General features: G+C 40.0%; 1 protein-coding gene across 1 annotated transcript; it reads right to left on the reverse strand.

Moving 5' to 3' along the window:
* Positions 1 to 1,154: 1,154 nt before the first annotated feature.
* On the reverse strand, positions 1,155 to 12,476 carry LOC117258380 (oxysterol-binding protein-related protein 2-like). Its single transcript, XM_033629232.2, has 14 exons — positions 12,374 to 12,476; positions 11,954 to 12,099; positions 11,757 to 11,868; positions 11,330 to 11,405; positions 10,817 to 10,951; positions 9,676 to 9,773; positions 9,394 to 9,576; positions 8,165 to 8,272; positions 7,992 to 8,081; positions 7,780 to 7,906; positions 7,182 to 7,301; positions 5,456 to 5,579; positions 5,269 to 5,359; positions 1,155 to 4,728 (listed from the first exon to the last, which is right to left on the reverse strand). Exons 2-14 carry the CDS (start codon positions 11,988 to 11,990, stop codon positions 4,626 to 4,628), a joined length of 1,404 nt encoding a protein of 467 aa, XP_033485123.1. The 5' UTR covers positions 11,991 to 12,099; positions 12,374 to 12,476; the 3' UTR covers positions 1,155 to 4,625.
* Positions 12,477 to 14,302: the final 1,826 nt, after the last annotated feature.

The following is a 14,302-nucleotide window of genomic DNA, read 5'->3' on the forward strand; positions in this document are numbered from 1 at the left end:
AGCTACCCAGCAGTATATATATACAGTAATTAAAATTAGCACCAACTTCACAAGATGCAATGTTTAAGTGTTGGACACATTAATCTACCAATAATTATAATCCAAATATGTAATATGTCTAATTCTTTTGAAGAGAGATATTCGCACATCCAACTGTCTCTGAGAGGTTTTATTATTATTTCTCAGACACAGAGTCCTTGAACAGAAAATTTTGCACACTGCTCTTGCTCAGCTCCACAATTTCTATGTAACACTTGCTAATAGACTCAATATGTCTAATTCTGAAATATGCCAGTCTGCATAATAAGTACTTTTAATTTTGGTAATTTAATTTTATTTTGATGCTAATACTTTGGCACTTCTAGACTACTAAAGTACATGATCTGAGTTTGTCTTCTCTCACTGTTAACAACATGAAGCATTTTTAGGATTACCAACATTTACACTAGCATTAATACAAAAAAGAAAGGGACAAAACTAAACTACTAAAGTGTGCATGCTATGCTAAAAGACAATGCTAACATTAGGGATGAGCAATTATACCGTCATTTGTTTCTGTATCTGTTCAACCTATTAAATTATCTGTATCTGTACTCGGAATATGCAGGGTTAAAACCTGATGTGGGTGGAGTTTGTATCAAAAATGTGTGGGGGGGCCTAACTGGAAGTTGTTCTGAAAACCTGAAATTAATATAGGTTGATCAGAAGTTGCTATATTATTATTTATTAGAAAGCTTTTTACAGAATCATCTCAAAATTGAGTTTTAGATCATTTTGATCACGTGTTATATATTAAACACAGCTCCTAAAATGAGGATTTGGTCCCCTTGTAATGAATCATTGTTTACTGGTGACCTCTTATCACACCTTGCATTGTGTCAATGAGTAATACGTAGTTTTCCCTTCTCAGATTGTTTCTTTTGAATATTTTATGAGGACCTATGAGGAGAAAGGATTTCAGTTCTTCAAAAGAAAAAGCAAAGATTAGAAAAAAAGCAGAAAAAAATACGAGATATGCAGCAGAAAAATGTCTTTTTTTTTATATATATATATATCCCATAAATCATCTTGTAACCTCAAAGCTGGGAACCACTGGTGTACACACACACACACACACAGTGTTAAAGTAATTGCTCAAACGACAACAGGGCTGGTAATTTCAATAGTCCATAATTTATTTCTCAAATATGCCTTGTAAGCATACGTTTGTATGTGGATAACAGTATGAGGAGAAAACAAAACAAGAGCTTAATGAACATACAATGTAAACATTTTCAAACAGATGCTAGACGAAACAAGAGGGTAAAGAGTGTGAGATCAGAGGGACCATCAGAGCGAACCTGCAGCTTTGAGAGTCTGTAGGCGTCACAAAGTGCTTTGAATTCAGAGTGAAGTTGAGGGCAGCCAAGGGGAGACGTGATCAAAGATATACTCTCACTGTACAATATGTGCGTTGGACTGTGAGCAATCAAATGTGCAGTTTATGCAAGGTTAGTGCTCAGAAACACAAAGAAACATCTACACAGTCTCTAACATGTGCTGAATGTATGTCAGCTTTATATCATCAGCACACAACATTCATTATCTGCTGCCTCTGTAGTGTCTGAAGCACACGTCGGCTACAAGCTGAAGAGGAGTTAAGTGTTTTATTTCTATTCTTCACATTTCAGGAGGGCAGACTGGAGGGATCAGTTTGCATAGGTTCATGATGGCTACAGAGTCCTGTCTATTTCTGCTGCTGCTGCTGCTGCGTCCGAAAACAGCTTTCATTGATGGAGAAATGTCTGTGGGGATTGAACTGGAAACTCCGCAAACAGTCAGAGTTACGTGTCCATATGTGAAGACGGCTATAATCAGGAGTTGGTATGACACAGCACCTTGGCAGGAGGCCACGGAGGGAGAGCCTTAAAATTCCTACTCCTTCTTGGAGTCATAACTCAGTCAAAAATATATGACACATATTTTTAGATTGAGTCTGACTTATACATCCTGTGGATATCATTAAATCAACATCTCACAAATCCAGAACTTGACTGAGGATCATCTCGCTGTTTCTTTACTATCAAAGTCATTCAGTGTTTGTTGTCTGTACATTTTATGGGTGCACTGCAAACAAGAACTGCTAACAGCTAATTCAACAAACTTTTAAAGGTCCAGTGTGAAGGATTTAGAGGGATATATTGGAATAAAATATTTATACCTACATTTTTATTAGTCTATAATCACCTGAAACTGGTGCGGTGTCTTGACTTGCATTCTTCCATACCTATACTTGCTATTTTAAATGCTTAAGTGCATTCACACTGACAAGTATGGTAAAGTGCAGTACACTATGAGTACCCATAACAGTCAGATGTTGAGTTCGGAACGCTGCACACTTCTCACCCTTAATGGTCGCCATTTTTGCCATGTAGCTGAAAGGGAGGGACCACCAAACTTGTGAAAATGGTGGCTGAAAAAGCTGCATCGGTTGTGGTTGCTGCGGTTAACAAGCAAACAAGCAAGTACACATTTCGGCGGGCGACATTTGCAGTCAAACACTGGCGGTAATGCTCCATCTGGTTGCAATTTGCCATTTAAAAGAAGATCATTCATTAATCAACTGTTACTCCTGATAAGAGCACAGTAGCTGTGTTTGATTTGAGACACGAAATTCATGTATTGCGCAAGTAAGTACAGAGTATACACAGTGCGTACTATGTGGAAGTGTACTACAAGAAGTATCTGAATTGAGACACGGCATAAGGGGCCGTACACACGCCGCCTCTATCTGCCTGGAAAACGCATGGTCAAGAACTGGGCACTACTTTTGTTTTTTTGCGCCAGTTGTCAAGCGCGCGGTGGCAGCTTGCCTCTGAGGTTGCTAAGCAACCTTAAGAAGCACCGTATCATAGCCTATTTACCCAAAATCCTGAGTGCAGGGATGATCTTCCTCCAGGCGCTATTTATAAGTGTGTAGGCCTATTGTCTGTGGGACAGATGTAAAGCTCTGGGTAGCCCTGCACTAACATGATCAAGTTTTCCACATTTACCAGATATTGAATATTTATGGAAGACGGGAAAGATATCTGTTGGCTGTGATTGGTTGCTCCTCATCACATGACATGCGGTGCGCGCTCCTGTGTTTCAAAAGTTGAATTCTGTTTATCTTGGGGCGCAGCCCTCAAAAGTAGGCTCCTGGGAATGAATGCACGCTGCGATGGCGTCACTCTGTTGTTTGAGCGTGCCTGCCGTGTGTCTACATTGAGAACATTAAGTTTGAGGGTGCAAAAAATGCGACATGTGTACGGCCCTTAGGAATCATGTTTTGGTTCCCTCAGATTGAGCCATTTGTATCTATATATAAAGCGGGCTGTCTTCCACAGAGTCCGCCATGTTGTTTCTACAGTAGCCCAGAACAAACCAAACACTGGCTCTTGATACTGTCGAGCCATTTGTGTCGGCCAACATAGATCACTTCGCAAACGGGAAGTATCAGTCAGTTGCAATCTGCAACTTCACCACTAGATGCCACTAAATCCTACACACTGGACATTTAAATGATGACAATTTGCAAAGTTAGTTCGTCTTTAGTACAATAAACAATAACAACAGGAGTTACAAAATCTGTCAATATGAACTTTTCATTTATGTTGTTTTGACTTTATGGCTCAGAATATACCATGGACATGTCAGACTGAAAACCCCCTGCTTTGAACCACTGTATCCTTCTGCTTCAACGTTTCATGTGAATCCATTTACAGTTTTATTATTAGTGCAGAAAAAGGTTTTTTATGGCTTTAACTTGTGTAAATAATCCGCCTTGGTGATCATGCATGCACCAATTATTATAAACATCATCTATGTTACAGCGGACAACATTATAATGTACCAACAATATGTTTACTGTGACGGTAAACATTGTTAGAAGCAGCTTTCATCTCTACTGTAAGTCTCTATTCACAGAAAACGTAACACACGTGACATTTTAGGGATGTTTACAACTAACTAAAATACACATCTAATATTCAAATGATAGGTTTTTAATGCATATAAAAAGTAGCAGATGTGTTTAAATAACCCCTGATATTTGAATGCAAGTGGACAAGAAGTGTGTGGGACGACTACAGGTGAGATTATGGTTGAGTACCTGAACTAAAACTGAGAATACAGTCTCTAGAAGTCAGAGCTTTATGTTCTGCAGCAGCAGCATGGTCACCACATACACGCGCGCGCACACACACACACACACACACACACACACACACACACACACACACACACTCACGCACTCATGCACACAGATGACTTGTTTAAAACCCTCGACAGGTGAGTAACATACACGTGGACTATTACTGTCATGATTAGGGCATATTATAAAGATGAAGATGTCTGACATTTACATTAAGTAAACTCTAAAATTCTCCTTTCTATAATATTTTCTCCTGTGGACAAAGTTCACAGTCGGCAATAATCTGATAAACTGTCTGATAACATTCAGATATCAGCTCTTCATGGATTCAAACAGACACACAGTACCAGTGAGCGTCTGGACGTCACAAGAGACACAAATCTTAGATGCTGAGAAATAAAGTGAACCCTATCAGAGAGGAGGGAGGTCTCCACACCGAGCACCTCCTCCTGTGTCAATAAATGTTGGGACAGTCAGTGTAATTCCTGTCAAAGTATCCACCTGTGTACAGCCAGTCCTCGGCTCCTGTATGAGGGTTTGTTCCCAGCTGAAACCACCTGGAGAGACATAATAACACATAGGACTTGTTTGTAATGACACGGTAAAAAGAAATATGACATAATGTGAGAGATGGACAGTTTTTAAACATGTTTAAGTTCTGAACTGAAAAGCTTCTTCTGCAATCAGCTGGGAAACAGCTGTGTGTCATCAGTGTGTGCAGATGAACAGTGTTTGGCTTCACAGTGAGATTTTATTTATTATATTTATATTTATTATACACTGATCTGACGTGAAGAATCGCCTCACCAACTTAAATTTGGCTCACTTACAGATTATTTTGTGATTTACTAAACTCATTGTATTTCATTTCTCTGTGTATTTAACGTTGTCGTGCTGCGGCCTTTAAACTAATCTGACTACATCCCATCCAGACTAGTGATGGAAATATCACCGTCATGACTTATGTAAAAGTGACTCCCGTGTTTTTCTGTCATGTTAAACTGTCATGACATTTATGCAACATGGTGCATGTCTGAGAGGGGGCTTTATCTACAAGACCTTGAACTTGAACTTTGAATTCTGTGTCAAACACACACCTGGTTGCCCACTCCTCCTCATCCTTGGAGCGTTCCCTACGTGAAGCTCTTTGTTTCTCCTCTAACCGCTCTTTCTCCAAACTCGCTAAGTCTGTAAGAAAGACAGAAACATGAATGAAGAAGCCATTACAGAACCATACAAGGGTTGTGTGTGTGGAAGGAACAGTTAATGTGAGGTAGGTGTTACCTATGTCTCCATTCTCCATGGCTCTGATGTCGGGCCTCAGCCGGCAGTCTGTTGGCGCCAGTAGTCTCTCCATGCCAGGCTCCAGTTCGTTTAGTGTCATGGCAAAGCTGGTGAAGTTATACATCTACACAGAAGGATCAAAGTCTGTGTTCATAAAGTGATTTGGCAGGCAGATAAATCAGCTAATTCAACAAATCTCAATGTATTTTGCTACTTTTGAAAGGGTAGAAAGTGACAGTGACGAGTAGCTGCAGCATTTTATCCAAAAGTTGAATATTTTTCAACTCACTGACCAGAAAAAAACACCTCAAACATGCAGCGCTCAGCACAGAATATAAGATCAACACCTTGTCATGCTTTAAATACATGGTGCTCCCACAAAAAACAGAAAAAAAACATGAACATAGCGGTTACAGTGGTGGCTTGCTGTCCCCTGTGGTTGACTTGTCTATAGTGCTGTAATGCAATGTTGCCTTATCGCCTCAGCCCTAATGTCTAATCAAAGGTAGTGAAGAAGTAGACTGCAAGCTAACAAACACTGACATCAACAATCCAGGAATTAACAATATTAAGTAATAAATCTTAAGCTTGACAAGTGTTTTATGAGGAAGTAACTGCACTCAACATAAGGGTTGAAAGTCAGAGATTTGAATCATCAGACTGAGATTGCTTCAAGTCGAGTCAGTGTGCAGTATACTTCTAGGGACATTGCGGTCCCCAGATTTAGCTGCAGAGTGAGTGCTTCTCACTTTCTCGCTGCTCTTTGGTACATACAGCTGCGTACACGATGGAAGCTGCCTGGAGGAAAAGAGGCTCTGCCCAGTAAGGCCCTTATCAAACAGAGAGCATTTTAGCAGCTGGGGGCGCCTTCTTGTAATTATTTTTAATAAGAATGAAGTTTTTGGCTCGCAGTTTTTAAGTTGCGCCTTGTGTTTCTGCACTTTAGGAGCCTGGCGTTTTTGCCAGAGTGCTCCGAACTCCTTGAGTTGAAAAAACTTCAACTGAGAGTGGAAAAACACTCCACATCATCTCTTTTCGTCATCTCTTTTTTAACGTTATCGGGCCTTCTGTGGTGGTCAGGACAACAAGTTTACAGTTGGTAAACAATGGAGGAGAAACTGGTGGTTGCGGTTGCTGGATACCCAGAGCTGCACGACCCGACGATAGACAGCTGGTTGTCAAAGTGCCTGAGTCATCCTAAAATATGCCTGGAAATGGCCATCAAGAGACAAAGCTCCTGGACCAACTGGTGGTACTTCCCATAATCCACCCTCTTTTTTAGGGTCTCATGTACCCACACAGATCTCCGTTTCCCTGTGCCCAACAAACTATTTGCTGACAGCCTCTCACCCTCAGCCAGAGCTACAGCAAGTACCCTCTGCCTGAGCATTTTAGGAACTAGATACTAATTACTGTGACAATAAATAAAATAAAATAAATAAATGAACGGTAGATTGATTACACGGGAAGGTCAGAATAAGGAGATGAGTGTGTGGTTGCCTGACAACAGTAAAAAGGCGCAACAAGCATTTTTTTCACTAGTTGCATTCAATTTAAAGAAAAGCCATTTTGCGACCTGCAAAACACTTTGTGTGATCAGGGCCTAAGGCTCCAAAATAACGTTATCTTAATTAATAAACTTAATTAGAATATAGTCTCTGTTTTTTCTTTCATACCTTGTGTGTGTGTGTGTGTGTGTGTGTGTGTCTGTGAGAGAGATATGGACCTGTGCTGAGTGAGCAGGCCGCGGCGTTATCCTCCACAGTAAGGCACTTCCTGGTATCACAGTCACAGTCTCTTGAACTTCTGGCATATCATCTGCTTCCTCACCTTCACAATCATGTTCCTACACACACACACACACACACACACACACAGATAAAAAACATAATTTATACCTGGACTAACGAGCTGAAGCTCACAGTACGTACAGTTCATGTGCAAACAAGTGATCCACAGAACTACGGTTGCCACAGATTCAACACGTCTCTCAAGCAACAATGCATGTCATTGCAAGACATTATGGATTAGTGCTGGCAATGATCTAATCATACACTTTGAACATAACTTGAACTAGACAACAGCAGTAGCACACTACAGATATCAAATACACTTTTACCTTACCTTCTACTAATGCCACTGCATGTTATTGTGAAAGGAAAAGATACCATTTGAGAAAAGAATTCAGTGATGAGTCACAGATTACTTCACGTTGTAAGACAGATAAAACATGTCAAAGACAAACCGGTGATCAAACTCTGAGCAGCATTTCATCTCAGATGTCAGTCAAAGCAGAGTCGACTGTAAATCTGAGCGCCGCTTACCTGTTTCAGCTTTTTTGATTCTCCCCCCATCTTCTTCTCTGACTTCTTGTATGCTTCGTAAACCTTGGGGTCCACGCTGTACATGCACTCCGTCCACTTCCCATAGATCACTCGCCGCTTCTTCTTACTGGTTCAACAACAAAGAGAATCCAATCAGTTCTCTGACAATTAATCACAACCGCTGGCTGTTAACAGTGTTGTTGTGCTCTAACCTTTTGTCTTGGATATAACCTTCGACTTTGTGCAGCTCTTTCCCAAACATGCCGCACGGTCTAAAGTTCAACACACACTTATCTCCCGTGCTGATGAATGAAACAAAAAAAGTCAATCAATGATCAATGTTCCAGCGAGTTTAAGTCTTGAAGTTAAGTATCTGACACCCTACCTGTGGTTGACTATCTCCACGGTTCCATATTGCTCAATCCAGAGTTTTCCAAGGATGATGTTGTGCACACAACACATTGGGTTTGTCCACGTGTACGCTTCTTTATGTCTGGAAGAAATTCACAGAATCTTAAAGGAACAGTTCAACATTTTGGGAAATACACATTTGCTTTATTTTCTTGCCAAAAGTTAGAAGAGAAGACGGATGCCACTCTGATGTTGGTCTGTTAAATATGACGCTTATAGGAGCTAAGCCTATTACTTGCAGCTACATGGACGTTACACCCAGCCAGACGTGCTTTGCACAGTTGATGCCACAGTTTCCTTGGTTATGTTGAGTTCAGACAATGAACTGCAGGTTCCAGTTGCAGAATAATCATCATATTTATTTATACCACAAAACACAGGCTGAACAAATGTCCATTTATTTATCTTTCATTCAAACCGAACACACAGCATATTGCACACTGTCCCGACCACCACAGTGGTCAAAAATGTTTTGCTCTTCCAGAGTAAAACACCTGACGGCAAAAATGTTGTTCCGACTTTTAAACCCTAGTACCCTAGTACTATCAATACAGCGCCACCAGTGTACATACATAGCAGCTGGTTAGCTTAGCTTAGCTTAGCATGAAGACAGGAAACGGGGAAACTGCTAGCGTGGCTCTGTCCAAAGGTATTAGGACATTATAACTCATTTGTTTAATCCACACAAAAACTTTAATGTAAAAAAAATTACACAATTGGTGGTTTCTTTTATATGGCAGCCAATTTCGTCATCTGCTGCAAGGGTAAGGAGCTCGCAGACCGCATTGTTGTCCCAATTTGTGGACATTTTCAACTGCTGTTCTTCTTCGAGTTAGCTGCTAACTGCTAACAGATACTTTTTAAATTTCCCGCGGTGGGTCACATGCATAATACGTTGTCAAAACGTCCTGTTAATCCGACCAGCTGTCCTGTTCTGCAGTTGCACCATTTATACAGATCGGCCAGATGGCATAATGGTGTGAAATTCACACCTTGAAGAGCCAGTGTAAAAGGTGCAATAAAGTTTCATATTTTCACAAAGTTTATCGACAACTACAGTGTTAACATCAGAGTGAGCAACAAACTTAGAGCTTTTAAGAAAAGCCACTCACTAACAAATAATCGAAACAAACAAACCCAGCTAAGAAGCACAACCACAACAAAGCTAATTAAATACCAAAAAATTACCTGAAAAATACTCACTTCAGTAACTCAAGTGTCATGGTGCCTTTCGGCTCAGCCTCCACACTTTTGCCCCAGAACTTGAGTTTTGGGTAGATGGAGCCGTGAAACTCGAATTCTTGCTTTAGAGACTGGGCATGGAAGGCACTGACGGGAGGGTGGTGGCTCACCTGCTCCGAGATCAATCTGTATCCCTCGTCCTCTCTTTGAAAAAACATTTGAGAACTCACATTAATGAACGAAAAACATTTTGGTTTATTTGTGTCTGTCTCATCAAGACAAAACTGTTCTACTCTCCAGTACCTTATGAGTTCATATGTCTCTCCTAGTAAAGGATTAAATGGCTTTCCAGTCCGTTCCCATTGAGACGCTACGGACGAAACAGCAAATGCAGCAACAACCTGTCACAGAGACATGAAGTGAATCAGAGCAGAGCTTCTCAAATGTGATGATTATCAGATTTTCTTTGGGTGCTTTCAGACCTAGAGTTGTCTTGCTTTGGTCCGAATCAAGGTCTAATTTTGTCACAAAGTTGTATAGTTGCCTAGAGTTGGTTCGTGTTCTCACGGCAGCATTTACAAGTGGACCAGATCAAATGCCTTGTGTGAGAAAGCTGCTCTTGATTGGTCAGAATTTATATGTGGGAAAAATCCAGGAAGTAAAGCAAACGTTGAAGAAGAGTACACTTGCAAGATAAATGTGACACTTTCTAATGTCACAATGGAGGGACAACTACACAGGTTGATTTCAGCGCTGCTCATCGTGGACTATATTGCTGTCATTGTTCATTTTAATCAAACCATACAGTTTGAAAACGAGGCGCGGCTCCAACTAGAAAACAATGTTTTGATGCATTGGATGTGCTGAATGTGCATATTAAAGCAGTACAGGAGGAGGTGCACATTAATAATCCTCCAGGACTGTAACATGCTCATGTTTAACCCAAACAATGTGTCATGTGACTGCAGTTAGTTCAGATCCAGGTCGGAACACGTTCTCACCACAGACAAACCGCACCAGAGTTCGTTTGTAACCAGACTGAGACCACCTCTTCAAGAAGGTCTCGGTCTGGTTGTTTTGGTGCGCACCTAAGTGTGATTGCTGTGTTCACACCTGCCCAAATGAACCACACCTAGGGGGCAAACGAACTTGAGTTCGATTGAATCAAACAAGGCAGTAAAATTGAATGTCTTTGAGTTTTGGACTGTTGGCCAGACAAAACACAGTATTTGAAGATGGTTAATAGGACATTTAATCTGACAGTTTAAAAGATTAGTCGATCAGAAAATAATTGTTAGCTGCAGCTTTAAATCAGAGTAAGATCTGTTACATTTATCTGTCCAGGTGTGTTTTGAACAATGCAGACAGAAAAGAAATTAAAAGAGAAATAAAGTTAAGCTAAAAATAAAAACAACATAACCTCAGAGTCATCCATTATCTGTACCTGCATGCGATCTATTGAGTCAGACAAACTGCAGGCTTTGTGGATGAGGTGAGTGTGCTCCATGTACTCCGACATTCTCTGGAGGAAGCTCAGCGGCTCGTTAAACACGACCGGCATCGCTATTTTAGACAGCTCCTGTAATAACCACATGAAAAGATCAAAAAAGATAATACTAGATAAATAAGTTTTACAACAACTCATGCATCATATTATTTAACTTATATGCAATAAATATATTCTGCCTTTTAACAGTAGGACATGTGTTTCATGTTCAATGTATTCAGATGTTCATTTGAGCTATTTTGGTTCTTTCAGATGATTACATAAAATGTCGGGCAGAGAAGAGAGTTCAGACATGACTAATCTTGTAGCGGCGTGATGAAAGCTGAAACATGGCAGTATTTAATTATTTTAAAAAAACATGTCACACTAGGCCCTGAATCTGACAACAGCCTGTTTGTGGCAAAATTGACGACAGAAATTCAGATTCAATTGGAGGAAGGTAGGACTCACCATGCCGATGCATTTCTTCAGTATGCTCCACACACTGAAGTTGCTTCTGGAGATCATTTCAGCAGGCAGGCTTTTCCTGGTACACATTACGACGGAATGTGATTAAAATGACGTTAAATCCAATAAAACTTTTCACAGTGTATCTGTTAACTGCAGGCAGTGTATCATTCAAGAACACAATGTACTGCTTTAAAATCCAGATGTCTCTCAAGCTGAAACATAAGACTTGACTAGCTTCACCAGCAGTTACTCTAAATGCTCTGCAATGGAGGTATTCACTAGCTAACAGCATAAAAATGTGGTCGCACTGGCCTTGTGTGCTTCCACGTGTGTGTGCATGCATAATGAGCCCCTCCAGCCCCTCACCCAAAGACAAACGTAGTCATGTGGTAACATGCAAACACACTTCTTGTACATGACCCCTCACCTTCGCTCCCACACTCCATTCTCCTGTGTGGCGCTGCCGTCAGTCACCTGCTTACAGTCAAACACCAGGGCATCTTTGAAACTGACCTCACAGGAATCATCTGACTCCAGCCCTGATGGAGGCAAGAGAAGAGGATTCATTTAGACACAGAAAGCAAGCACACTTAACTATATGAGACATCTGTCAGCGTGTCTCACCTGTCTCAGCGTCGTAAAACTCTTCCTCGCTGTTCATACTGAGCAGAGAAAGTAACTGTGCGTTACTCAGAAGTCATGTTTCCACCATCGGCCTGTCCCTGCAGCCCAGCCTCGCTCCAAGCATCACAGACAGCCACACACACTACCTGCAACAGCACGGACGCGTTACACAAAGCACACGGCAGCCAAACATGATCTAATACATGCTATGACTAATAATAACAACTTGCTAGCTCGCTGTCAGTAGCTCTGCTCCCCAAAGAGCCTCAGCTAGGAGTTAGCTATCTGACTAGCTAGCTAGCCGTTAGCATCGCTGCTGATAAGTTAAACCGTTAAATGGAGGGTGGCCAGCGGAGAGAAGCTAACGATAACCACGTAGACACTGACACGAAGGTTTAAACACAATACAATTACATATACCTGTGAGTTAAAATCAAATTAAAGCTCAGCTGACATAAACAAGCGGAGAGTGATCTGCCTCTCAAACAGGGCGGAAGTGGACGGCAAGGACACCGTGACTGACAGGTGCGACAGCCAATCAGAGCGCAGCCAGGAGAGTTCTAGAAATAGAAGTCAAAGAGCGGCTGTTCAGTCCAGCAGCTGTTTTCACATCAGAGTCAATTATCTGACATTAAAACGTCCACGCGTTCAAATTACTGCTTAATTTATTTATTAAATTATTAATTATAACATTTATTTATACATCACTGTTTAAAGGCAAAGTTACAAAGAGCTTTACATGGTTCAACCTGGATTAAAACATTCCAGGAATAAAATCAGACACTATAAAATAATACAAAATTAAACAGAAATAAAATCCCGAACTATTCTAAAATACAAAAAATAATATACATAATAAACAAGATAATACAGGACCAGTTTTGAGATTTCATTTAAAAACTGGCAACAATTCTGCAAGGGGAGAATATTATTACATAGTTCGTTTTTCTTTTCAGTGGATATTATGGGTTAGTCACTTCCTTAAAATTATCTCATTAAAATACTGCACCTTAAACTGACTGTAGCACACTTAAAGCTTTTTAAAATTTTATTACAGATAAAAAAAATCAATTAAAACTGACCAGCTCATAACATGAAAACCATCCCTTAATTTTCCTCTTAATTAAAATTCGTTTTTCCCCACTCTTAATTAACACAATAACATAATGCATCAAAAATACTGTAACACTGTAAGGCCATTCATTTATAAAACTCCCATTACAAATGCCTTAATAATATAATCATGAATGGGAACAGTAAAGGCATTTTAAGGTATATATATATATATACATATATATATATATATATATATACATATATAAGGAATTCAGTTTCACATCAGCTGTCTGAAATATATATTTGCTACTGACTTTCTAATGAGGCATACAAATGATGCAGTACATGATGACAATCAATCAAAGATTACTCATGGGTTTCTAACTTTACCAATAAATCTGCACGTGTAAAGACCTTAATAAAATGTATTAACAATAAGCTATGACATCTGCAGTTATGTTATGTGTTAGTAAATTGTTGGTAAATACATTTTTGATCCAGATGCTCTGCAGTCAATTCTGATGCACTAAAGCAGATTTTTCACCAACATTACCTCCCACCCCCACTCCACATTTCTCATGTCAGGTTTTCTCTCTTCACTGTTTTTCTATGATGGATGTCTTTGGTCTGTGGTCTCGTTGAAGGACACGTTGAGCAATAACAGGTTCCTGTGTTTCTCGACACACCTTCTCTGGTGTCCAATGAGCAGGCAGGATGTTAAGACAACAGTGATGACGAGACAGAGCGGTTAGACTTACGTAAAAATGTTTGAATGAATCTGAGATCATATTTATTGCTTAACTTCATCGAGTTTAACATTTATAATCAGTCTCTTATTGAGACAACATGAAGCCATTTAACAAATGTGATGTAACCTGTGATGCATTCACGGTGTGAAGAGAGCTGTGTGATGACTGATAAGTGAGCTGAAGCTCCGTCATTGATCCACAGGGTGGCAGCTTTTCACCTATGATCAGTTAACCCTATAATTAATTTAGAATTAAGGGATTTATTTTAAACTAAATTAAATTTTGACGTGCAGTAAGTTTTTTTTTTTACTATTTTAAAATTAGCAGTCAGTTCAGAGCATCTTTGATATTTGTCAAATAAATATGTGATCAACCTGCTGACTGTGTAGATAAATAATTAAATGGAATACTCAGAGGCAAGTCTGACTGTTCAATCGCTCGTCAGATTTTCAAAGAAGAAAGTGGAAACTGAGGGCAACAACATGGAGCATTTGTCTCAGTAAGACCGGAAGTACTAATTTTCAAAATAAAAGCTTAAATTGTC

The sequence above is a fragment of the Epinephelus lanceolatus genome, chromosome 8 (assembly GCF_041903045.1).
Source record: "Epinephelus lanceolatus isolate andai-2023 chromosome 8, ASM4190304v1, whole genome shotgun sequence".
Classification (NCBI taxonomy): domain Eukaryota; kingdom Metazoa; phylum Chordata; class Actinopteri; order Perciformes; family Serranidae; genus Epinephelus; species Epinephelus lanceolatus.

Excerpts from the sequence above, each read along its gene's own strand:
- LOC117258380 (XM_033629232.2), bottom strand. The coding sequence starts at position 11,990 with ATGAACAGCGAGGAAGAGTTTTACGACGCTGAGACAG. Across the intron at positions 11,869-11,953 it reads GTTTTACGACGCTGAGACAG|GGCTGGAGTCAGATGATTCC; the intron begins GTGAGACACGCT and ends TGCCTCCATCAG. Across the intron at positions 5,360-5,455 it reads CATGGAGAATGGAGACATAG|ACTTAGCGAGTTTGGAGAAA; the intron begins GTAACACCTACC and ends TCTTTCTTACAG.